The sequence below is a fragment of the Hemiscyllium ocellatum genome, chromosome 11 (assembly GCF_020745735.1).
Source record: "Hemiscyllium ocellatum isolate sHemOce1 chromosome 11, sHemOce1.pat.X.cur, whole genome shotgun sequence".
Lineage (NCBI taxonomy): Eukaryota > Metazoa > Chordata > Chondrichthyes > Orectolobiformes > Hemiscylliidae > Hemiscyllium > Hemiscyllium ocellatum.
Window position 1 is genome coordinate 17,349,816 of NC_083411.1, and position 27,025 is coordinate 17,376,840.

At 41.8% G+C, this 27,025-nt stretch overlaps 1 protein-coding gene across 1 annotated transcript; it reads right to left on the bottom strand.

Annotated features, from left to right (window-relative positions):
• Positions 1 to 1,107: 1,107 nt before the first annotated feature.
• nkrf (NFKB repressing factor) lies at positions 1,108 to 23,390 on the bottom strand. The gene is made up of 3 exons (XM_060832038.1): positions 22,969 to 23,390; positions 9,498 to 9,619; positions 1,108 to 4,423 (listed from the first exon to the last, which is right to left on the bottom strand). The coding sequence occupies exons 1-3, from the start codon at positions 23,175 to 23,177 to the stop codon at positions 2,475 to 2,477; spliced, it is 2,280 nt and encodes a 759-aa protein (XP_060688021.1). The 5' UTR covers positions 23,178 to 23,390; the 3' UTR covers positions 1,108 to 2,474.
• Positions 23,391 to 27,025: the final 3,635 nt, after the last annotated feature.

Genomic DNA, 27,025 nt, shown 5'->3' on the forward strand with positions numbered 1-27,025 from the left:
ACAGTTGTTGGCGATGGAGTGAGTGAAAGTTAAATGGTGGATGGGATGCTAATCAAGTAACCAGCTTTGTTCTTGTAATGATATTGATCTTAAGAGTATTGCTCAAGCTGCACTTATCCAGGCAAACACACAGCATTCCATTACACTTCTAACTTGTACTTTGTGGACAGGCACTAGGGAGTCAGGAATTACTAACCAATCTGACCTATTTTAGTGCTACAGATGTCTACGGCCAGTCCAAATAGTTTTCTCTTAAATGGTAACCCGCAAAATGTTAATTGTGGGGAAATCTGATGGTGGTAATAGTATTTAAATAATTGGGAGTAAGTTAGATTTCTCTTATAGGAGAATGTCATTGCCTAGTATTTGCATGGCACAAATATTACTTGTTCCTTTCGGTCAAGGCTAATTGCTGACCTGGTCTTATTGCATAAGGGCACAGACTGCTTCACTTCGCAAGTAGTTGAAAACAGGCAACACACACTGCAATCATTACCACTGAAATGGCAATGGATAGTTAGGCCTTGGATTGTACTCTGAAGAACTCCTGCAGAGATATCCTGGAGATGAGATGATTGGCCTGCAACAACCACATGTTTCTTTTTGTTTAAGGCATAACTCTATAACCAGTGGAATGTGTCAGTTTCCCAACATGAACTTTGCTCCAGCTTCTTGATCTCACACGGAATCAAATGCTGCCTGATGTCAAGGCCAGTCCCTCTCACCTCATCTCTAGGGTGCAGCTCTTTTGTCCATGTTTGGGCCTAGACTGTAATGAGGTCAAGAGCCAGGAGATCCTGAAAAACTCAAAATGTGTACTGGTGAACATACTGTTGGTTAGCAAATGCCACTTGATTGCACTTTTGATGCCATCGTCCATCACTTTGATGGCATCTTTCTATTTTTCAAAGCAGTCTGAATTTACCCAAATATTCTTAAATTTCCAAAGTGCACACATTGTGTGCTGCTCAGTTGATGGGAAACAAACCACATGTCCTTTCTTCTTTGAATTAATTCAATATGAAAACAGACAAAGACATTGGCTAACAGTTACTATCAGGTACATAAGCAGCAATGCAAATTTATTACTATTTTTCAGTAACAGGCTTATTTTAAAAAGTATTTTATTCCATTTAAAACAAAAGGACATTCTGGACTGCCATTTAATACACCAAAAATACACCAACTAGAACCTTGTTGTTCCCTCAAAGGAAATGACAGCTGGCAAGTAGACCAATATTCTGTCCACCTTATCACTCAATGCTGCTTTGCATTAGCTGGCAGATGACGGAGCATTAAGAGAAAGAGATACTTTCGTCACACCAGCATTATTTATATAGTGATAATCTCAGCAGAGTGTCCTAGTGCAGAACTTAATGAAGCTCATTATGACTAAGAGGTCAGAATCTAATCCTTCAACACGCACTGTAGTCCTCAAAAGAAAATGAAAGTTCAATCTTGGGATGTTCATGTACATCTTAATAGCCACAAACAATCAAGGTTCCAAATCCTCATTCAGGGCTAAAATAAGGCACTAAAATTGGCCTTAGCATCCTGAGTTGAGGAGGAGGTGGGGGTGCAGGAACCCAGCTGGAAAGTGCATTTGTTATGTACATCAGTCGAGGACATACTGGACAGGCTCCAAAATCCACTATATTCAAACAGCATACAGTCACCCAGTACATGGGCTCACACGAAGAATGGTCAGTTCAGCAAGGTACTTGGGCACCCAATACCCAAATTCTAGCAAGGAAATGAGCAGAGGAGAAAGAATGCTGCTTGACATATCAAACAGGGTGAATACAGGATGTTGTGGTAGAATTACTGTAAAAGGACAGTTATAGAGTTTAAATATTGCACTGTGGAGCTATCAAAACAGAACTGTTCCAAAATACCATTTCTTTACAAACAGTTTCCACCAGTCCATTAATGATTAGGGACTATGAAGGATGAAGCAAGTTGAGGTCTTGACTTACATTTTATTCCACTCTTGTGGCGTAGATGGTGAGAAGAAGCAAAAACCTAGCACATGAACATCAACAAGAAACCCCCCCCCCCCACCAAAAACAAATACTGGGATTAAAAAATATACACTAACTTTTAAGATTAACTGTCATAATTTTAATGTATCTCATCACTTGCTCCTGAGATGAACCACATCAAAACAGTTATTAGCTCACTAGTAATTTGAACAGTGGCAGTTTATTACCATTTTTTGTAAATAACACAGACAGTTATCTTTATACAAGGAAAAAGGTGATGCAGAAATACTGAGACAGTTCATTTTGGATGCCTTGTTTTGAACATCTACCTCACTGATGACGATTTCAAAACTGTAAATAATAGATGTAGATAAACTTCTATTGCAATTGAGAAACCATTTACATTAACTGAATTCAGATTACAGGGGGAAAGTCTCACTTGGGAAGGAATCTGCACATAAATAAAAATGAGAGATTGGGCAGAGTTCTGCATCAAGTTGAAGAACCGGGCACTACCAGTTCAAATCGGCCAACTTGTCCTTCTTGTGCAAGCTGGTTCATAATATCATCTACACGGACCTTTCTGCTCACAACCAAATAACGCTCCTTTCCTTTTCCATAGGATTTACTCTTGAGGCCATACTTTGCAGCCATTTGATGGATTTGCATTCGCTCATCGTTGGTTAGTTCTTTGGAAAAGGTCAGTTCTTCCTGCTTGTCCGAGCGGGCATAGTTTTTGATAAGATCTTCTATATCACGCTTGTTTAATTTAGAACCACTCTTGCTCATCTCTAAACCCAGGCCCTCTCTCTTGAACTGTTCTTTTACAATGATTGGCTCTGCAATACCTTCACCCTCTTTCCCCAAACCACCTCCTTTCCACCCCATTTTCCGTAAAAGCTGATTGCCAATGTTGTCCTCTGTGATCTTTTGTTTAAGAGCTTCCTCAGCCGACCTTCCGAGAATTGCACTTCGAGAGATGGCTGCATCAGTGTTTCCTGGTTTGCTTGATTTTACAATAGGTTGCGTTTCCCTCAGTATTGTTAAAGCTTTTTCTGCCGCTGTATGCTTCACCAACTTCTTGGTTCCATAAGCCTCAGCAATAAAGTGATCTTCAACAAAAACACGACATTGCCAGATCTGACTGGGCGTCAGGTGAAACTTGTAATCCACGGTCATTCTGTTAAATTGGGCTGAATTGTTCAGAATGCAGACAGCATTTTTTGCGGTCTCCAAAATGACAAAATCCATCCAGTGCTTCTTTTTGAGATCCTTCGAATTCCGATTGTTCTGTTTAGTTGTTTCATTCCCTTTATTGGCTGTATCTTTAGTATCTTTGCTTGGGATTTTCTCATCTGGTTTTTTGAGAGCAGGAGGAATGTCATTTCGAGGGGTGTTTTTTTCACATAATATTAAATCATCAATACAATTACTTTTACACTTGCGCTTCACAACCTCAACCACCACATCTTTAAGGAACAATTTTAAGGCTTGCTCAGAGGCCCTATCGCGAGCTCCAATTTTGCTGCCAGCATAACCTGTAGCCAAGTAGACACCCTGACATCTCAACTCACAGGCATAGCCATCTGTCAAGACTTTCTTATTTTTTGGTACATCAGCTGGAGGGATCTCCTTCAGCGATACGTAGAAATACTGAGGATTTGTTTTACATGTCTGAATACAGCTGCTTAGCACGTCACTATGGTTTAGCTGGTTACTGAAACCTCCAATAGAACTAAGCTTTCTGGACACAGATATCTGAAGCATATTAAAGAAAGTCTGTCTGCTCTTTATTGCAGATGGAGAAAAGCCACCAGATGGAGATTCCTTGCTTGACAAAGGTTCTGGAAGGACTGACTTGCTGGCATTCTTCTTAGAAGATTTTCTACTTTTCGACCGTTTGGTCTGTGTGAAACCCAGGCCCTTGTAGCCCTGTTTATTGGCAACTGGGGTCTTGGAAAAATCCGGTCCCCTCATTGTTGGATAAAGATCTGATGGATTGGAATGATAAGCTTCATATTTAGCAGAATAATTCTGCTGTATTTTAGACATGTAAGTGCTTAAACAGCTTATCCCATTAACGCAGTTTCCACTTTTGGCTTGCTCTCCGTCTGTGAAAATGGTTTTGCACAATGAATCATAATCACACGTGTTAGAATTCTGAGAAGTGGCAGGATCCAGTGGGCCATTTGAACTTTTGCTAGATTTGCTTGTTTTTGAGGTGGATTGAGACTCTGCTTTTACCGATTTCTCCTCCATTCTAATCAAACAATTTGAATTATCTTCATCTAAATCTGCCCACCTTCGTGGCTTGTCTGATTGACTTGGCTTTTTCTTTACTTCATCCTCCTCCTTGGTGCTGCTGCTAACAAATGCAACTGGCTCAAAACGGAAACGAGGGCGAAATAAAGGCGGTTTCCGCTTTGCTGTTGGATTTTCACCTAAGAAGGTGGACACAGACAGCGAGTGTGTTAGTTCATATTTTCAAAACATTGCCTGCCTTGCACATCAACAAGTTATATCTTTTATTTCTAAAGAATTAAATCGAGAAACTTCAGCAATACATATGCGTCTACATATTCCTTGTTCTTTTGCTCATCAGCTAGTATTAATGCTGTTATTGCTAAAACCATTTCAAACAGAACACAAAAGCTAGAGTCAAGGAAATATCTGTTTTGACAATGCCTGTTGGGGTCTGTCTGTGCAGACTCCTTTCTCTGTAGTCAAATTGCATAAGTTTGTTTTAAGAGTAACTATGGAATTAGACTCCTAAATGATCTGATATGACAGGTGACATGGAGATGAAGGATATGGAAATTATGTTTGACAAATTTACTAGAGTCATTTGAGCATGTAACAAACAGAGTTGATAAAGGGGAATCTGCAGCTGTATTGTATTTGGATTTGCAGAAGGCATTCAAGAAGGTGTCACATTGAAAAAGGTACAGCACAAAATAAGAGCTCATGGTGTTAGGGGTAACGTATAAGCACAGATTGAGGATTGGCAAATGGGCAGGAGATAGAGTCAGGATTAATGGGAAATTTTCAGTTTGGTAAGAAATAACTAGTGGAATGACACAAAGAACAGTCCTATGGTCTCATATTATTTGCTATCTATATTAATGATTCGGAAGGGAGTTGCAACGTGTGATGTGTAATTATTTGCTGATGATACAAAAATAGGTGGGGAGGCCTGCTGTGATAAGGACACAAGAAAACTGCAAGAGAATTTAGATAGGTTGAGTGATTGAGCAAAAAACTTGGCAGGTGGAGTTTAATGTAGGAAAGTGAGAGACAAACACTTTGGCAGGAAGAATCCAACAGCAAACTAAAACTTAAATAGAGAGAAACTCCAAAAGTGAGCATCACAGATGGGAGCAGACTCTTTTTATGCATGAAACAAAATGTTAGCACGCAGTGTAACAATTAAATAAAACAAATGCGATTTTGGACTTTATTGCTAGAGGCATGCAGTTTAAAAATGGGGAAGTCTTGTTACAACTGTATGGTGTTGGTAAGGCCACATTGGAAGTACATGTAATGTTCATCCCCATTTTTAATCAAAGATATGCTGGCACTGGTGGCAGTACAAAAGTGATTCATTAGGTTAATTCTGGAAATGAAGGAATTGACTGATCAAGAACATGTTAGACCTTCATTCATGCGATTTTAGAAGAATCATTGAAACATAGAAGATTCTGAGGGGACTTGACAGGGTAGAATGTTTAGAGTATAGGGGCAAGGATATCTTTCTGCAATTGTATAGGGCCTTGATGAGACCACACCTGGAGTATTGTATGCAGTTTTGATCTCCTTGTCAGAGGAAGGAAATTCTGCTACAGAGGGAGAGCAATGAAGATTTACCAGACCGATTTCTGAGGTGGCAGGACTGATGTATGAAGAAAGACTAGATTGTTTAGGATTATATCCACAGGGGTTTAGAAGAATGAAGATCTCATAGAAACCTATAAAATTCTAACAGTGCCAAACAGGAAGAAAATGCTTGATGGCTTAGAGAACCCAGAACCAAAGCGACATTGTAAGGATCTGCAGTGGGCCATTTATGACTGAGATGAAGAGAAATTTCTTCATTCAGAGTGGGGAGCCTGTGGAATTTCCTACCACTGAAAACAGCGGAGACCAAAACATTGGATGTTTTCAGGAAGGTGCTAGATATAGCTTTTGGGATCAAAGGGTTTGTGAGAAATCCAGAACGAGGCACTGAGTTGGATAATCAGCCATGATCGTATTGAATAGCAGGCCTGGCTCGAAGAGCCGGATGGCCTGCTCTTGTTCCTATTTTCTACGTTACATTCCCACTAGTGGCAGAATCCCAAATCGGGGACATAGTTACAAATTAAAGGGACACTTATTTAAAAGTATGAAAAGGAAGTACTTTTCTCAGTGGGTATAGAATGTCTAGAATTCTCAAGCCCAGAAATTTGTGGAGGCTATATTAGTGAAAGTATTTAAAGAGGAAGTACAATTTTAAAATATTGAGGAGGTGAGAGCTATAAGGAGATGGCACAAAAGAGGTGTTGAGACTCGGAGCAGATCAGGCAAGATCTCATTGATTGGCAGGACAGGCTCAAAAGCTGAATGGCCTACCCCTACTCTCTTATGATCTCTCTTCTATAATATGTCTATTAGGAACACTGCATCAATCCCAGAGACTTAGAATAAACACTTTGATAGTTCTATCATTCAGTTAATATTTCCCTCATTAAAACTGCTATTTGTTAAACTTAAAGAAATGCTGCAAAGTTACTTGATGCACATTTCTTCCACTTAGCATGCAACTGCACTTAGCTAGATGCTGGATTAGACCTCAACTCCTGTTGTACACAGCAGGATCTTTCCCCTACTTTTAAATATTACATTTTCTCATATTAGTATTTAAACTATCTGTCATTCACTAAGCCAAACAGTTTTAGTAACTCTAGATGTAGAACTTATGAATGCAATAAAGCTGACTGATGCTTACAGAATAGATACCAAAGCATTGATGTCACAACTTTGATTTTGATCATAAGCAAGTACAGCAACTGGAGAATAATGTTAATCTCCCTCAGTACTCAAAACTGTGTGGAATTTCTACACAGACCTAATAAATCAACTGGCAAAATATGTTTCTGTAGTGATCGCATATGGATAAGCATGCACTTGGATGAAAATTGAAAATTTACCATTAAACGTGTCAGTTTCTGTTAAATATGTAGGAGAGCATTATTATTGCAGACAACACACTTCAGAATGGATTTTTGGTTGGAAATTAATTTCAAAAGGCAGCATATTCAGTTATTGAAGAAAATCAATTATGGCAAAATAACCAAACGTCATAAGGACAGAATCTAGGTCTACTGCAAGATCCAAAATGCTTATTATCTGGTGGAAGTGGTGGAAAAAAATGAGGAGAACATCCTCTCTTTCTGTCTTCCAACCATGAAACTATAATTATTTTCAGGCCAGGAAACAATACTGCCCACAATTTGGCAGAAACTGAAAATTCAGTAAAGATTACACTGAATGCTGTTACTTGAAATAAGTGCCTTGGTGGTTCAATAATTTTGCTCTTCAGAGATTGAAATTGTTGGTGCAATTTAGTTTTGTAATCTAACAAACTCAGATGGGCTTCATGCAATCACTGAACATTCAGTCCGCAGCAACCTACTCAAATGACAGATACAAAGCATTGATGGGAAATTATTCAGAATACAAAGCTTATGAACATATAGAGTCATATAGATGTACAGCATGGAAACAGACCCTTCAGTCCAACCCGTCCATGCCGACCAGATATCCCAACCCAATCTAGTCCCACCTGCCAGCACCCGGCCCATATCCCTCCAAACCCTTCCTATTCATATACTCATCCAAATGCCTCTTAAATGTTGCAATTGTACCAGCCTCCAACACATCGTCTGGCAGCTCATTCCATACACGTACCACCCTCTGCGTGAAAACGTTGCCCCTTAGGTCTCTTTTATATCTTTCCCCTCTCACCCTAAACCTATGCCCTCTAGTTCTGACCGCAGGGAAAAGACTTTGCCTATTTATGCCTATCCATGCCCCTCATAATTTTGTAAACCTCTATAAGGTCACCCCTCAGCCTCCAACGCTCCAGGGAAAACAGCCCCAGCCTGTTCAGCCTCTCCCCGTAGTGCAGATCCTCCAACCCTGGCAACATTCTTGTAAATCTTTTCTGAACCCTTTCAAGTTTCACAACATCTTTCCGATAGGAAGGAGACTAGAATTGCATGCAATATTCCAACAGCGGCCTAACCAATGTCCTGTACAGCCACAACATGACCTCCCAACTCCTGTACTCAGTACTCTGACCAATAAAGGAAAGCATACCAAACGCCTTCTTCACTATCCTATCTACTTGCGACTCCACTTTCAAGGAGCTATGAACCTGCACTCCAAGGTTTCTTTGTTCAGCAACACTCCCTAGGACCTTACCATTAAGTGTATAAGTCCTGCTAAGATTTGCTTTCCTAAAACACAGCACCTCGCATTTATCTGAATTAAACTCCATCTGCCACTTCTCAGCCCATTGGCTCATCTGGCCCAGATCCTATTGTAATCTGAGGTAACCCTCTTTGCTGTCCACTACATCTCCAATTTTGGTATCATCTGCAAACTTACTAACTCTTATGCTCACATTCAAATCATTTATGTAAATGATGAAAAGTAGAGGGCCCAGCACCGATCCTTGTGGCACTCCACTGGTCACAGGCCTCCAGTCTGAAAAACCCTCCACCACCACCTTCAGTCTTCTACCTTTGAGCCAGTTCTGTATCCAAATGGCTAGTTCTCCCTGTATTCCATGAGATCTAACCTTGCTAATCAGTCTCCCATGGGGAACCTTGTTGAATGCCTTACTGAAGTCCATATAGATCGCATCTACTGCTCTGCCCTCATCAATCTTCTTTGTTACTTCTTCAAAAAACTCAATCAAGTTTGTGAGACATGAGTTCCCACGCACAAAGCCATGTTGACTATCCCGAATCAGTCCTTGCCTTTCCAAATACATGTACATCCTGTCCCTCAGGATTCCTTCCAACAACTTGCCTACCACCGAGGTCAGGCTCACTGGTCTATAGTTCCCTGGCTTGTCTTTACCGCCCTTCTTAAACAGTTCTTGAGAAAAAGGGTTAAGAGGGTCTAGATTTCATTAGTTTTAAGGACTGATGCAGTTGAAGGAGAGTCCTTGAATATTTTTAAGGTGGAGGTAGATCGATAAGCAAAGGATGCAAAGCTATCAGAGGAAACTGGGAACACAGATTTGAGGCTACAATCAGATCAGCCAAGGTCTTATGGAACAGCAGAGCAGGGACTGAATGGCCTAATATTGTTCAGAGTTTGTATGCTCTTATGAAAATAGGGAGTTATTATAAAATACATGAAGAGGACTATATTGCTTGAACAGAAGATAAGCACTAATTGTTTAGTCTGAATTGCCTATTTCCATATTATAAATACCAACATAATAGGATAGTCTTTTTCACTTACCATTGTCAGAATTGGATCTTTTGTTTGTTGCGCTCCCAGGAACCAACTCGCATGATCCAATATCACCAACATCAATACCTTCAGCCATTTGAAAGACTCTCTCTAAAAGGTCTGGGCTGTATCTTTTAATAAAAAGAAACAAAATTTATTTGCATAACTTCACCATTACCATCTTCACATCTTATCTGATAAGTACACTTTATGTAAATTATAGCAAAATACAATAAATTTAGAACATAAAAGGTGTATCAATATATCATGGTCAAAAGTACATTCTTTCTCTTTGTTTTGGCTCACTCTTTTCCCACCACACATGCATGACATAACACACCAGGAATAATTGCCAAAGCATGACAACCGCATCCTAGTAGCTGAGAGGGAATCTTGTCCAATGTTTTTGTGTTTCAGTAAATGATATTGCCAACACCTACTAGACCCAAGATTTGTTACACACCATCTGACCTTGAACAGACTGCACATCATCACTCCTTAATCAAAGTCTAGAAACTTCCCACCTTACAGCACTGCTAGAGAGTACTTTTTTTTATTCACTTGTAAGCTGTGGGCATCACTAGCTGGTCAGTATTTATTACCCACCTGTAGTTGCACTGTTTGCTACAGGGACTATAATGGTTCATCACCCCCTTCTTAGGGGAACTTAGAGTTATGCATTAAGTATCGACACATAATGAATTAGAATAATAAAAAAGTATACGTAGGGATTTTATGGGGAAAGGAGTGAAACATAGAGGTCTGCAGCACAGGAAGACGCACTTCGGCCCGTCAAGCGTGCCTTGGTCAAAAACAAGCATCTAACTACTCTAATCCCACTTTCCAGTACTTGGCTGATAGTCTGGTATGCCTTAACATCATTAGCACATATCTAAATACTTCTTAAACGTTATGAGGGTTCTGCCTTTGTCACCCTTACAGGCAAGTGAGTTCCGGATTCCCACCACCTTCTGGGTGAAAAAATACTTCCTCACATCCCCTCGCCTTAAATCTATGCCTCCTGTTCATCAATCCTTCCACCAAGGGGGAACCTTCCTTCTCATCTACTTATCTATGCCCCTCATAACCTTATACATCTCAATCATGAGTCTCAAGTGAGATATCAACAACCCGAACAAAGACCAAATTCAAATGCTTCACTCTTGCCATTTAACGAAAAGTATATGTGCTTTCCAATGAAAGTCACCAAGAAATAGCTCATCAAATAAAAATGTACAAATATCTACTGGACAATTACAATTGCAGTAAATTGTAAATCCAGTGTTTTACAACTGATTCATGTGTTTTATAACTGATACACTTTTAAATGCATATCAATAGATATTTTTGGTCCTATGACGAAGTAATACCTTTCAAAACAGGCATCTTTTAAATTCCTTCCAAACCAAAGTCCTTTCCTTCAAATGGTTGGAGTAGATCACTTGACATTACTTCAAAGAGAAACAATATATTTGCCCAGGTGTCCTGGCCAATATTTATCCCTCAACCAAGTCTGCTAAAATTGGTTCTTTGATCTAATATCACTGTTGTTTGTGCAAGACATGGACATAAAAGTTGTCTGCTGCATTTCCTAGTTATAAAAATGCAAGTTAAGAATGAGCGATTTACTTAATAAGATCATAGCTGATCTGCCAGTGGTCTTACCGCCATAACCTTTGACTCTCTTCTTAGTTAAGCATCTATCTACCTTTGCCTTATGATTATTGACTGCTTTTCCCTCCAATGCCCTTTGTAGTCAATTTCCAAAGATGCTCAACTTTCAAAGAAAAAAAATTCTTTTCAATCTTAAATAGGCGTATTTTTAACGTGTAGCACCTGGTTCTAGTGCCGAGGAAACATCTTTTCAGCATCCATCTTGTCAAGTTCTCTCATTGTCATAAACTCCAAAGGACACAGACTCATGCTGTCAAACCTCTCCGCATAAGATAATTCCTTCATTCCAGAAATCAGTTGAGTAAACCTTTTTTGAACTGCTTCTAACAAATTTAAATTCCATCTTAAATAAAGAAATGCAAACTGTACACAGTATTCCAGATGCAGTTTCACCAACGCCCTGCAGAACTGCAGCAAAATATCTCTTATATTCCATTCCACTTGCAATAAACAACATTCTATTTACTTTCCTAATCATTTGCTGTACCTCAATAATAATTTATGATTCAGGTATAAGGACATCCAGATCCCTCTGCATATCTAGGTTCTGCAATCTCTCTCCATTTAAATTATTAACTGCTTTTCCTTCTGCCAGCCAACGTGGACAAATTCACATTTTCCTACAGTATATACTTTGTTTGCTGAATTTTTGCTTACTCATTCAACCTGTCTATTTCTCTTTGCAAACCCCTTATAGCCTCTTCACAAGTCATTCTACTACCTTCAGCAAACTTAGCAACCTTACCTTCAGGGTTTTCATCCAAGTCATTGAGATAAATTATAAATAGTTCCAATTCCTGTGGCATTCCACTCGTCACATCTTGCCAATTAAGTTATTCATGCTTTCTGTTAGCTAACCAATCATCCTGACACGTAAACCCTATACCACGAGTTCTTGTCGAATACATTCCGAAAATCTAAGTACAGCCATCCACTGGTTTCCCTTTATATATCACTTCGAGTCATAGAGATGTACAGCACGCAAACAGGCCCTTCGATCCAACTCGTCCATGCTGACAAGATATCCCAACCTAATCTAGTCCCACTTGCTCCCTCAAAGAAATCCAGTGAACTAGTCAATCATGATTTTCTTTTCCCAAAATCATACAAAGTGGTATTTTCTACATGCCTCTTTATAACTTCCTGAACAATAGTAATTTTGTTAGTACTTTTTCTATTCTTTCTAAATGGAAGTAAACAAAGACAGCCATAGATTAACAGATTGCCTATACACAGAAAATCCTAGATTACTTCTGGACAGTTTCACTATTGTTATGTGGGCAAAGCAGTTGTCAAGTGTACGTTAAAAGTGCACAAACAATAAATTAGCAGATAACTAGATATCTGCTTTAAATTGAGGGAGAAAGGAATGCTGTGCAGGACAGCGCTGATCACCTGTAAATAGTGCTACATGATCTTTTATATGCACTTAAACTAACAGGGGCTTGACTTAATACCTTGTCCACAAGTCTGTTCTGAATATGCTACATCTTTAGCACTGTATTTACATATCAGTACTGCGTTCAAGTCCATCGTGGTTTGAATCCACAATCTTCCACAGTGACGAAGCCAAAATATTTATTCGAAATCAAAACAAATCTTTGTTTGGGGCGACACAGTGGCTCAGTGGTTAGTACTACTGTCTCACAGTGCCAGGTTCAATTCGGGCAACTGTCTGTGTGGAGTTTGCACATTCTCCCGGTGCCTGCAGAGTTTCCTCCCACAACTCAAAGATGTTCAGATTATGTGAACTGGCCATGCTAAATTGCCCATAGTATTCAGGGATGTGTAGATTAGGTGCATTACTCCGGGGTAAATGTAGGGAAACGGGTCTGGGTGGGTTACTCTTCAGAGGGTCAGTGCAGATTTGTTGGGCCGAATGGCCTGTTTCTACACTGTAGGAATTCTAATTCTAATAAAATTGCATCAACGATTTTTTTCTTACTGAAAATGTTTTGATTAAAACTTAATCAATGGTGTCACTTTAAAAAGTTTATACATAACCCCAAAATCAAAAAGGTATTGTGAATATAAAATTTTTGAAAGTATGAAGAGTATATTTGAACGCGTGGATGTCATTTTAAAAATAAAGCTGAAGAACTCACCCCTCTGCTGGATACCAAATCTTTATGCGCTCTAATATCTACCCACCCAACTTCCTTGGCAATAACTCTACACTACTGAAAATGGGTTGCTGGAAAAGTGCAGGAGGTCAGGCAGCATCCAAGGAGGAGAGTCGACGTTTCGGGCATGAGCCCTTCTCTTCTCCTCTTGCAAGGATGCCTTCCTTGAAAAAGCTCTCTTCCTCCCGAAGGGCTCATGCCCAAAATGTCGATTCTCCTGCGCCTTGGATGCTGCCTGACCTGCTGCGTTTTTCCAGCAACACATTTTCAGCTCTGATCTCCAGCATCTGCAGTCCTCACTTTCTCCAATAACTCTACACTAACTTTATGAATACAGAAAAGTAGGCAAGGAGCCCAAAGCAATTTTGCTGAATTATAGGCTTTTGGGATTGTGTTTATAATTTGAAAAATGAAGACAGTCATGTGACCTGCTCTGGGTTAGTCAGACAGCAAGCCTGAGAGATTTGGTTGTTTCAGATTAAAGGGGATCTAGATTGTTTTACTGAGGAGAGGATGTTGAAAAATGTGGTGCTGGAAAAGCACAGCAAGGCAGGCAGCATCCGAGAAGGAGAAGGAGAATCGACGTTTCAGGCATAAGCCCTTCTTCAGGGTTCCTGAAGGACTTATGCCTGAAATGTCGATTCTCCTGCTCCTTGGATGCTGCCTGGCCTGCTGTGTTTTTCCAGCACCACATTTTCCAACTTTGGTCTCCAGCATCTGCTGTCCTCACTTTTTCTTGAGAAGAGGATGTAGTGTATTTATGCTAGGAGACAGACCGAAGTGCTTTTAGATGGGACCTTGATTGAGGATGCAATTGAGATTTCAGCTGACATGCTTTCCTTTGAGACTATCACTGAATCACACAGTCAGTTGTCTGGGTGGAGGAGTAACAAAGAGGGCATAGACAGAGAGAGAGAGCACGAGAAACAAGACAGACAGACACAGAACAGTTCGAGGCTGAAAGCCGCAATGGTTCACTGTCAAAAGCAGGAGGGGAAGCTTGCGCTTGGATTGAAAGATCAAATTTGTAAGGACTTGAATCGAAGCTGGAAGACTCATCATGCTTCCACGACAGGAAGATCTTCAATAATACTCTTTCAACATGAAGGCCAATTCTAGGATTACAAGTAATAGGCTGGGAAAGGAAAAGAACAAAAGTAACCTTGGGAGTTAAGAATCATTCAAATAAAAGCAAAATACTGGGAATGCTGGAAATCCAAATTAAAAAAGGAAGTGCACAGGATCTCAGCAGGTCTGGCAGCATCTGTGTAGAGGTTAAGCAAGTTAATGCTTTGTATTGAGTATGACTTCATATTTTTATTTGAAACAAAAATTACCTTGGGCTGATTCTGGGAAAATTGAACATATACTTAAATAACAACATACTGAATCGTGCAAAATGTGTTTTTCAGTTGTGCAGAAGATAAAAGAAGAGGGTTATTTCATTTTGTGGCTTTAGGTAGTTACCTTTGAATATAATACTTAATCAAACAAGCTTTTGGACTTTGTTACAGTAACCATTTTAAAATGTGAAATCTGGTGTTATTCTTTCAGCTATTAACTGAAGTTTGAACTTCTTTTTGAGAGTTATCAGTCCTCATGGAGGTTGTCACAACTGATGCTCAATTGTTTTACAATTACCTCAGTACAGATATAAAACCAAAAATTCACCATGTGGAAGACATCAGGTCCCACTGCTCTTAGCACCAATGTTGCTCCACCCTTTAACATCAAATGATGAAATGCTGAGACATTACAGGGAGAATGCATGAAAAACAAAAAGTACTTAATTGACAATTCCATTTTATTTCCCTTAATCACATGCCATCCTTATTCCATCAATAACATCCTCCAAAGTCAATATGTATTTAAATTATTCCATAGGTGATCAAAAATACTCTTGCTTTTTAATTTACATTGAATATTACTTTCAACTTATAAATAATGCAAAAAATCTGTTTTCCTATTGTCATAAAAATGCTGTCAATCATGCTCAAAAGGTTCCTCTGGGTAGAGATAACAACATGCGACTGCAGGGCTCAAAACAAAAAATAACATGGGAGCACCAGCCGAGTCTGCATTTGGTTTGGAAGGCCATGGTAAGAAACCTTCTGTACAGAAGTTAGAAAAGCGAATGCTGTGTGCCACACAATCAGAAGAATAAATTAACCTGTTCAGAAGGAAGAGAGCTTTGTACTGCATTCTCAAGCAAAAGGTTTAGTTGGAAGTGCAGATGGTAACCCTGCAGTACTCTTTAAAGGCTGTCATACTACAATTCTCCACTTCACCTTGGAGAAGTTTCAGGTACTGTCACATCAGTTTAGAGTTACCAACAAGTTTGTTTGATGCTAAGATACCCAATGGTTCAAAGCTGTGATGGGCGGTTCTCACCCAGGAGGAATACAGGTGAGCTGAAACTACCAACAATATTAATGGTTCTTCAGGTTGGCACACCATACATATTGAATGCTTTAAAGGTTCCTGGAATAACTAAAAGGAAAAGTTGTGATTTCGGTCTTTAAGAAGAACGTGTAAGTCAAACTACCTTTGTCAGAGTAATGTAAAACCTGGAGGAAAAACAATTAAGGACGACTCTTCATCTTGAAGCACTTCAGTCCACAAGATTGCTATCTGGTTTAGAGTGCCAGGAGTTTGAACCAGAAATTATGAAGGAATTATGAAATATGTCCAAAACAAGTCGATATGTGCTCACATAGGAAATATGGATGTGGACGTGAGACTGTTTGCACAAAACCAGCTTGGATTGTTATTCTAAATAGCAAGTCCAAGAGGTCCCTACAAGCACTGCAGCCACAGTGGATGATTAAATTTGTGAAAAGCTCCTGAAAGCTAAGTGAAGTCCATCCACTGAGGGCTCAAATCTACATTTGTTTGAAGATTTAATGTATAAAATAAACAGCAGAGTCCGTTAAGGGTTGAGATAGCTCCAAAATGACAAGACTGTTGATGGAAAACTAGAATCCATTTAACCATCTGTGACAGGCTCATTATCCAATAGTGAATCAAGTAATTCAACAGTTATTTTCAGTACACGGTTGCTGAACAAGACCAATAACTCACATTTCTCACAGCAAAAAGGAACTGAACATAACCGACAAGACTCCAGAAATCCTGTATTAAATATGAAATGTAACTTTCTAATACATAATAAATTGTAGAACCAAATAGAAACAGATGGGAAAAACAGCCAGGAGAAGACTAGAATTCCATGGGATAAAGATTAATGGCACCCAGAACAAAAGACTAGTCTCTAAGTGATGGAATTCTTCCCATTCAGCTTTCAATAGTCCAGCAGCCCAATAATGTTGCATTGAGCATGGTGGTTTTAGCTAAAACCAAATTCACCAATGCTATAGGCTTGGCTGGATATTAGTCAGGCTTCAGCTATTGCTGCACATATGACAGGAACCAACCCTTTGGTTCTTAAGTGTAGGTTCTCTAACTTAGATACTCTGATTTGATATACTTTATTATTGTCACATGTACCAAGATGCAGTGAAAAGTATTGTTGTGTTTGCTAATCAGACAAATCATACCTCACGTAAGTACATAAGGATAATAAAACAGAATGCAGAATATCATGTTACAATGATAGAGAAGATGCAGAGAAAGGTTAGCTCTAGTATGAGAGGTCCATTCATAAACCTGTTAACAGCAGGGAAGAAATTGCTCTTGAATCTGTTGGTATACGTTTTCAAACTTTTGTATCTTCTGCTGATGGAGGAAAGAAGAGAGTATAACCAGGGTAGGAGGACTCTTTGATCATGTTGGTTGCTTTCCCAAGGCAGCAGGAAGTGTGAACAGTCAATGGAAGGAAGGCTGGTTTTTATGATGGCGGGGCAGCGTTCACAACTCTAATTTCTTGCAGTCTTGGGCAGAACACTATCATAGGATGCTTTCTATGGTGCATCTATAAAAATTGGTAAGAGTCATTGTGAACATGCCGAATTTCCTTCGCCTTCTGAGGAAGTAGAGGCATTGGCATGCTTTCTTGACTGTAGTGCTGCTGTGGATGAACCAAGATAAACTGTTGGCAATATTTACTCCTAGGAAACACTCGACCACCTCCAACTCTCACTATCGATGCAGTCAGAGGCACGTTCCACATTCTACTTCCTGAAGTCAATGAGGTAGTTCCTTCATTTTGCTGACACTGAGGCATAGACTGTTGTCTTTATACCATGTCACTAAGCTGTCTCTTTCCTGTACTTTGTTGCGTCGTTGTTTAAGATTCGACCCATTACAATAGTGTCATCGGCAAATTTATAAATTGAATAAGAGCTGAGATTGACACACAGTCGTGAGTGTATAAGGAGTATACTAAGGATCCAAGTACATAACTTTGCAGGGAATTGGTGTTGAGGATTGAGGAGGAGGTGTTGCCACTTATCCTTACAGATTGCAGTCTGTGGGTCAGGAAATCAAGGATCGAAATGCAGAGTGGGGAAGCAGAGTCCTAGGTCTATGTCTGGAGGTGGGTTTGGTTGGAATTATAGCGTCGAAGGCTGAGATACGGTCAATGTATAGGAGCCTGATAGGTGTCCTTGTTATCCAGATGTTCCAGAGATGAGTGTAGGGCCAGGGAGATAGTGTCTACCATAGACCATCGCAACTGTACTTGGGACAGGTGCAACATAGAGCAGCATAAACTAATCCTGTGAATTTCTAATAGTTTGCTTTGGGAGACATCAAATGTGGTCATGAATACAAGTTCAGGTGGACAAAATCTCAATCAATTAGTCTTGTTTTGCTTGAGGCACCTGAGTTAAAATAATATCTGGACATGAGGAGGAGTAATAGGTCTTTCAACCTTTTAAGCCCACTCCACCAGTCAACAAGATCATGGCTAGTCTTCCTCTTCAACATCATTTTCCTGCATTATCCTATCTCTCAATCCCAGATCAATCCCAGTTCTGAACATACTCAATAACTGAGACTCTACAGCCTCTGGTGCATGGAAATCCTCCAAGTAAAGAAATTCACCTCAGTTCTAAATGGCCTGCCCCTCATTCTGAGACTGTTTAACCCATTTCCACACCCCTGTGCCAGGATGAAGATCCTTCCTGCTGATCCTTGCAAGATTTGTATACATTTAATGAGATTGTTGCTTTGTATTGTAAATATTTTTCTTGAATTATAATTCTTTAGTCCTCCAACTTTATAGTTTCCATTTAGAAACTACAACACATACCCAGAAACACTGGGAACCAATAATCAGAACAAAACAAAAAGCAGACACTGTTTTTGGAAAGATCAGCTCTCTGACAATAAATCCCACTGTCTATTATCAAATTAAGACCGATTTACTTAGCAACCAATACCTGGCCCTCAGTTAACGGGTACACCAATTCCATTCAACTCTGAAAAAACACTTTCATTTATGAAAACAAAACTATTACTTCCTCAAAGCTAAATTACAATGTTATACAACAGCAAAAAAGCAATTCAAAATTTCTTCCTTTCTAACTACAGCATGAGACATTTGGTAACTAACTCTGCAAGTTTTTTTCACTTCAGAACAGAACGTCTATCCTCAAAAGTTACCTCTGAACAAAATAAGTGCAATTATTGAATCCCTCCACCTTTCAGTAATAGAATGTCAAAGCAGGCTTTAGATAAACTGTAACACAGACACTGAAAACATACCCAGTGAATTCAAGGGACCGACAGCATCCCAGTCTTGGATATATGCTTGCCCACCTATCCCTTAGTGTGTCAGGGTAAACAGAATTCCTATTAAAAAGTCCAGCCAAAGATTTTTAAGAAAAGGACATTGCCTAGCCCTGGCACATTTCACCTGGGAGACTTGTGGTAAGGACAGCAGCGTGAGGGAGAAGGAAGAGAGGTGTAGTAAAAGAGATCAGGGGACAATGAAGGAAAGAAGAGGAAAGGTGGTAGGGTGATGAGGGAAAGAAAAGGGAAGGTGGTCAACAGAAAGCCACAAACAGAGCTAGAAAAAAAAAGAAAGATAGAGTATGAGGAAGAAAACTAGCATGGAATATAAGGACAGATAGCAAACATTCCTATAAATATACAGAACGAAGGAGAGTGGCTCAAGTAAATGTTGGTCCTTTAGAGGATGAGACGGGGCAGTTAGTTATGGGATATAATGAAATAGCTGAGGCACCAAACAGATACTTTGCATCAGTCTTCACAGTGGAGGATACTAATAATGGAGTGAAAGTGAGGTCTGCAGATGCTGGAGGTCAAAGCTGAAAATGTGTTGCTGGAAAAGCGCAGCAGGTCAGGCAGCATCCAAGGAACAGGAAATTCGACGTTTCCTGAAGGGCTTATGCCCGAAACGTCGAATTTCCTGTTCCTTGGATGCTGCCTGACCTGCTACGCTTTTCCAGCAACACATTTTCAGCAGCGATACTAATAATGGGTCAAGTCAGTGACGAAGAAGCGAAGGTAGAGGAGTACCTTGAAACAATTATTATTACAGAAGAGCTTGTGTTGGGTAAGCTCATGGAGCTAAGGATAGATAAGTCTCCTGGCCCTGATGGAATGCATCCCTGGGTACTAAGAGAGATAGCGGGAGAAATAGCAGGTGTACTGGCTGTAATTTTCCAAAATTTGCTGGACTCTGGGGTAGTCCCAGCAAATTGGAAAGTAGCAAATGTGATATCACTGTTTAAAAAGGGAAGTAGACAAAAGATGAGGAACTATAGAACAACAAGCTTAACCTCTATAGTGGAGAAGATGCTTCAGTCTATTATCAAGGAAGAAATAGCAGGGCATTTTGAAAGAAATAGCCCCAATGTACAAACGCAGCATGGGTTCATGAAGGGTAGGCCATGTTTCACAAATCTATTAAACAAAGGTGGAGGGATTCAATAATTGCACTTATTTTGTTCAGAGGTAACTCTGGAGGATAGACATTTCAAGCAAGGTGGACATTGGGAACCCAGTGGATGTGGTATATCTAGATTTCCAAAAGGCTTTTGACAAGGTGCTGCACAGGAGGCTGCTGCATAAGATATGGGTGCATGGTGTTAGAGGTAAAGTGTTAGCATGGATAGAGGATTGGTTGACTGACAGGAAGCAAAGAGTGGGGATAAATGAGTGCTACTCTGGCTGGCAATCAGTGACTAGTGGCGTCTCTAAAGGATTAGTGTTGGGACCACAATTATTTATAATTTTTGTAGATGATTTGGAGTTGGGGACCACATGTATAGTTCATCAGCAAATTTTGACACCAAGATGAGTGGCAGAGCAAAGTGTGCAGAGGACCGTGAAACTTTGCAGAGGAACCCTGAGTGTGTGGGGAAAGGGCTGGCAGAAGGAATACAATGTTAGTAAATGTGAAGTCATACATTTTGGTAGGAGTAAAGCAAAATAGATTATTACTTGAATGGTAAGAAGCTACAGATGCTGCTGTGCAGAGGACCTGTGTGTCCTTGTGCACGAATCGCAGAAGGGTGGTCTGTAGGTACAGTAAGTAATTGGGAAGGCAAATGGAATTTTGTCCTTCATTGCTAAGGGTATTGAGTTTAAAAGCAGAGAGCTAACGTTAGAGCTGTAGAAGGTGCTGGTGAGACCACAACTGGAGTAGTGTGTGCAGATTTGGCCTCCTTACTTAAGGAAGGATATACTGGCACTGGAGGGGGTGCAGAGGAGGTTGATTCCAGAGTTTAGGGTTTGGCTTATGAGGAGAGGCTGAATAGATTGGGATTATATTCAGGAGAATTGGGGGGGGGGGGAATAATTAAAACATAAAATTATGAAGGAAATTGATAGAATAGAAATAGAAACAGATAGGATGTTTCCATTGGTAAGTGAAAGTAGGATAAGAGGGCATGGACTAAAGATTAGTGGAAGGTGTAGAACTGAACTAAGAAGGTACTTCTTCACCCAGAGGATAGTTAATCTAATGAATTCCTTGCCCAGGGTAGTGGTTGACACTAGTTCAGTAACCGCTCATAAAGCTCAGGCAGATACTTTTTTGAAAAATAAAGGAATTAAGGGATATGGTCAAAAATGCAGGTAGGTGGAGCAGAGTCCATGAAAAGATTAGCCGTGATCTTATTAAGTGGCAGGGCAGGCTCCAAGGGCCGGATGGCTTGCTCCTGCTCTTAGTTCTGATGGTGGGGTGATGAGGGAAGATGGGGGGGGTGGTGAGGAAAAGAAGAGGGAAGATGGGGGGGGTGGTGAGGAAAAGAAGAGGGAAGATGGGGGGGTGGTGAGGAAAAGAGGAGGGAAGATGGGGGGGTGGTGAGGAAAAGAAGAGGGAAGATGGGGGGGTGGTGAGGAAAAGAACAGGGAAGATGGGGGGGTGGTGAGGAAAAGAAGAGGGAAGATGGGGGGGTGGTGAGGAAAAGAACAGGGAAGATGGGGGGGTGGTGAGGAAAAGAAGAGGGAAGATGGGGGGTGGTGAGGAAAAGAAGAGGGAAGATGGGGGGGTGGTGAGGAAAAGAAGAGGGAAGATGGGGGGGTGGTGAGGAAAAGAAGAGGGAAGATGGGGGGGTGGTGAGGAAAAGAAGAGGGAAGATGGGGGGGTGGTGAGGAAAAGAAGAGGGAAGATGGGGGGTGGTGAGGAAAAGAAGAGGGAAGATGGGGGGGTGGTGAGGAAAAGAAGAGGGAAGATGGGGGGTGGTGAGGAAAAGAGGGAAGATGGGGGGGTGGTGAGGAAAAGAAGAGGGAAGATGGGGGGTGGTGAGGAAAAGAAGAGGGAAGATGGGGGGGGGTGGTGAGGAAAAGAAGAGGGAAGATGGGGGGGTAGTGAGGAAAAGAAGAGGGAAGATGGGGGGGTAGTGAGGAAAAGAAGAGGGAAGATGGGGGGTGGTGAGGAAAAGAAGAGGGAAGATGGGGAGGTGGTGAGGAAAAGAAGAGGGAAGATGGGGAGGTGGTGAGGAAAAGAAGAGGGAAGATGGGGGGGTAGTGAGGAAAAGAAGAGGGAAGATGGGGGGGTGGTGAGGAAAAGAAGAGGGAAGATGGGGGGTGGTGAGGAAAAGAGGAGGGAAGATGGGGGGGTGGTGAGGAAAAGAAGAGGGAAGATGGGGGGGTGGTGAGGAAAAGAGGAGGGAAGATGGGGGGGTGGTGAGGAAAAGAAGAGGGAAGATGGGGGGGTGGTGAGGAAAAGAGGGAAGATGGGGGGTGGTGAGGAAAAGAAGAGGGAAGATGGGGGGGTGGTGAGGAAAAGAAGAGGGAAGATGGGGGATGGTGAGGAAAAGAAGCGGGAAGATGGGGGGTGGTGAGGAAAAGAAGCGGGAAGATGGGGGGGTGGTGAGGAAAAGAAGAGGGAAGATGGGGGGGTAGTGAGGAAAAGAAGAGGGAAGATGGGGGGGTAGTGAGGAAAAGAAGCGGGAAGATGGGGGGGTGGTGAGGAAAAGAAGGTGGGAGAGTGTTGAGGGAAATCAAGGTAGAAAGGAATGGGTAGGTGTTGGGGGAGGTCAGGGACAGTGAGGGGATCAACAATGATTGAGTTGGGGTTGAGGGTGTATCTGGAGGGTGGGAGGATGGAGGAAGAGAAGGAGCATGAGATGAGAGAGCTGAGAATAAATCAGAGGGAGGTAGGGAATGAGGAGGGACAAGAGGGGGTTCAAGGGAAAGCGAGGGGGCTGAGGAGGAGCGGCGGTAGTCGGTTATACAGTGAAAGCCTGGTGGTGTGGAGTGAAGGATGGACTGGAGGTCGGGGCTCGGGGCCTGCTCCTCTCACTCACCTACAGCCCAGGAAGACATGGTTGGTCCAGACCATGGAGAGGGCGAGTAGCTGCTCCATCCTGTTTCCCGGGTAGTTCTGGATGTGTCGAAGGATGAACTGCCGGCGGATCCTCCAGTGCTTGTCGCTCTCCGACAGGCCTCGGTACTGCTCCACCGCCTCGGTGAGCTGCAGCTTGGGGCCGGCCAGCGACTCCACGCCGGCCGCCATCTTAGAGACCGGGCCCAGGCGGCGGCGGCGTCAACAGCGCCCCGGCCGGCGCGCTCACTCACTCACACACAGCGAGGGGAAAGCAATCGAGCCGCCCCCCCCCCGGCTTCAAACACACACCGTCGACGACCAGGCCCCCGGGTCTGAACCGTGACAGCGGCTGGCCGCCTCCTCCTCTTCCCGACGCTGCGGCTGCCTTCGCTGCTGACTGGCGGAGGCCGGCCCGCCAGCGCCCCTAGTGTTGGCGGTGTGGAGGTGCGGGGGTACACTGCTCCCCATCGCCCTCCCCTCCCCCACCGCCGCCAGCCGCCACAATGTATCCGTTCTGCTGTCACAAACACTGCCCTTGACAACAGCGGCACAAGCAGCGGAGAGCCAGCAGGCAGCAGCGCTCAGCACCACACACACACACTCACACTACACCCTCACCCCCACCGGCACACACCGTGTGGGTCGCGCACCTCCACCCCAGCCCCCCCCAAAACCAATTCGCGTGCAGCAGCCTCTCGTGTGATAAACAGACAGAGAGATATTCCTCTTTTGTGGTGAGGGACAACGGGAATGACTCGCCTGCAAAATAGGGATGAAGGACCGAGGACGACAAGGATGGCTCCTTTACTCTTCAGGATGCATAATGGCCTGGACACCAGGAATGATTCACTCACTCTTCTTCAAAATAGGAGGGAGGTGCGATGGCCAGGACACCAGAATTTGATTTAATTTATTACTGTTGCCACCGCGCCTAGGTTCAGTGAAAACATCATCTGTTTTGTGCGCAGTACAGGCAAATCCATACAAAGTGCAAAAGAGTGATAGAACAGAGCAAAAGATACAAGTCACCGTGCCGGTGGAGAAGGTGCACAAAGAGTGAGGTCCCAACATTAAATTTGCAATCTGAAAGGTCCATTCAGAGGCCTCATAACAGCAAGGAAGAAGCTTTTCTTGAATCTGTTGGTTTGTGTGTTTAAGGAATGGCTCACTTTTCCTTCAAAATAGTGATGAGAGATGGACTCCCGGGATGACTGGGTGATGAAGGGCTTTTGCCCGAAACGTCGATTTTACTGCTCCTCGGATGCTGCCTGAACTGCTGTGACCTTCCAGCACCACTAATCCAGAATCCAGAGCCAAGGATGACTGGCCTACAGTTCTGCAACATCGATTTTTTTGAATAAAATCAACATACAGCAGCTGCTGGAAATCTGAAATAAAAACACAAAGTGGCGGAGAAATTCAGCAGGTTTGGCAGCATCTGTGGAGAGAAAAACAAAGTTAGATTTTTGGGTCCAGTATGACTCTTTGGAACTTTTAGGTTCACCAGAGAGCAGAGGAACATCAATTCAATATCACGTTCAAAAGGGAATACCTTAAACTTTTCATGTTGTCTATCTCAGGGATCCATGTTGGGGCCTTAACATTTTACAATTAATATTAATGACTGGGAATGAAGGAATCAAAGTTATTGTTGCTAAATATACTGATGGTACAAAAATGGGTAGCAAAGTAAGTTGTGAAGAGAATATAAAGAGATGAAGTGAGTGTGAAAAGATCTGGCAAATGGAGTATAATGTGGGAAAATGTGACATTGCCCATTTTGGAAGAAATAATTTAGAAAAGGAAGTATCAGAGACTATAGAGTGCTGTGATACAGAGGTATCCAGGTGTCCTAATGCATGTCTCACAAAAGGTTAGTATACAGTACAGCAAATAATGAAGAAAGCTAACAGATCTTATCAGGAACGGAATACAAAAGTAAGAAGGTTATACAGGACATTGTTGAGATCACATCTGGAGTATTTATCCCTTCATTAATGGAAGAATGTAAATGGCTTGGATTAATTTCAGAGGTTTGCTAGACTATTACCTGGAACAGGTGAGTTGTCTTCTGAGAAAAGGTTGAGCAGTCTGGACTTTTATCAACTCAAGTTTAGAAGAGTGAGAAGTGACTTGATTGAAACATACAAGATCCTGAGGCATCTTGGAGGAAAAGATACTGTCCCCTGTGGGATGACTGGATGCTGGCAGTTTGTGAATAATCTCTTCGTGTAAGTTTTATTTTTGTTTGTACTTAACAATGATCTGAAGTCTACAGTTTCAATTCTAAATTTCCCAGACTTAAGCAGGATGCACCATGTGGGCAGCATGGTGGCACAGTGGTTAGCACTGTTGCCTCACAGCGCCAGAGACCCGGGTTCATTTCCCGCCTCAGGCGACTGACTGTGTGGAGTTTGCACATTCTCCAAGTGTCTGCATGGATTTCCTCTAGGTGCTCTGGAATCCTCCCACAGTCCAAAAATGTGCAGGTTAGGTGAATTGACCATGCTAAATTGCCTGTAGTGTTAGGTATAGGGGAATGGGTCCCTGGGTGGGTTGCGCTTTGGTGGGTCGGTGTGGACTTGTTGAGTTGATGTAAGTAATCTAATCTAATTTTACAGGGTTTGCAGTGGAAGAGTAGTTAGATGATTAAGGACAGCCATTGAAACAGTTTCACTGTAATTTGGGTCCGCTAGTTTTTCTTCAGATGCATATAAAGCCAGGTAGGGGTTCTTGCGGTACAATGGTAGTGTACCTAACCCTGGCTAGATGGCCCAGGTTCAAGTCCAATTTGCTCCACATTGATCGAAAATTTCTATAAAGCCAGGCATCTTAGTGCAGAAAGTTTGGTAAATAGGGAAGGTGGTGCTCTTATGCCTTTTTTACTCTTTATGAATTCGTTCTTACTGTATTTCAAGTGGACTAGCTATCTAGTGAGTTTTGAGAAGATTTATAGCTCAGGTTGAGGTTCTGGATGTAAGTTTTCAGACATTTTGTCACCATACTAGGTAACATCATCAGTGAGCCTCCGGTGAAGCACTAGTGTTATATCCCACTTTTTAAAATGTGTTTATGTTTCCTTGGGTTGGCGATGTCATTTCCTGTTTTTGTGATGCCATTTCTGGTTCTTTTTCTCAGGGGATGGTAAATGGGATCCAAGTCAAAGTGTTTGTTGATAAGGTTCCAGTTGGAATGCTATGCTTTCAGGAATTCTTATGTGTGTCTCTGTTTGACTTGTCCTAGGATGGATGTGTTGTTCCACTCGAAGTGGTGTCCTTCCTCATCTGTATGTAGGGATCCTAATGATGGTGGGTCTTTTTTTTGTGCCTAGTTGATGTTCATGTATTCTGGTGGTTAGTTTTCTGCCTGTTTGTCCAATGTAGTGTTTGTTACAGTTCTTGCATGGTATTTTGCTTGTTGTCTATATAATGTCTTCTTTTAAGTTCATTAGCTGTTGTTTTAGTGCGTTGGTGGGTTTGTGGGCTACCGTAATGCCAAGAGGTCTGAGTAGTCTAACAGTCATTTCCGAGATGTCTTTGATGTAGGGGAGAGTACAGGGATTTCTGGACATATTTTGTCGCTCGTTTGAGTTTGTTGCTGAGAAATTAGTGGACTGTGTTCAATGGTTACCTGTTCTTTTTCCTCTGTCTTTGTAGTTCCTCTGTGCTGCAGTGTGTGGTGGCTCATTGAAATAATGTTCTAATGCAGCTTCTGATACAGATGAGGAAGGACACCATTTTGACTGGGACAATGTATCCATCCTAAGACAAACCAAACAGAGACATGCACGAGAATTCCTCGAAACTTGGCATTCCAACCAGACCTCTACCAACAAACACATCAACCTGGACCCCATCTACCACCCTCTGAGAAAAAGAACAGGAAATAACATAACCAACACAGGAAATGACATCAACACAGGAAATAACATTACCAACCCAAGGAAACCTAAACACATAAATAGAAAGTGGGACAAAACACCAACACTTCATTGAAGGCTTAGTGATGATGTTTCCTAGTATGGTGATGAAAGATCT

Coding starts and splice junctions, on each gene's coding strand:
- nkrf (XM_060832038.1), bottom strand. CDS start 23,177: ATGGCGGCCGGCGTGGAGTCGCTGGCCGGCCCCAAGCTGCAGCTCACC. Junction 9,620..22,968: donor CATGTCTTCCTGGGCTGTAG/GTGAGTGAGAGG, acceptor TTTTATTAAAAG/ATACAGCCCAGACCTTTTAG. Junction 4,424..9,497: donor AAGATCCAATTCTGACAATG/GTAAGTGAAAAA, acceptor CCACCTTCTTAG/GTGAAAATCCAACAGCAAAG.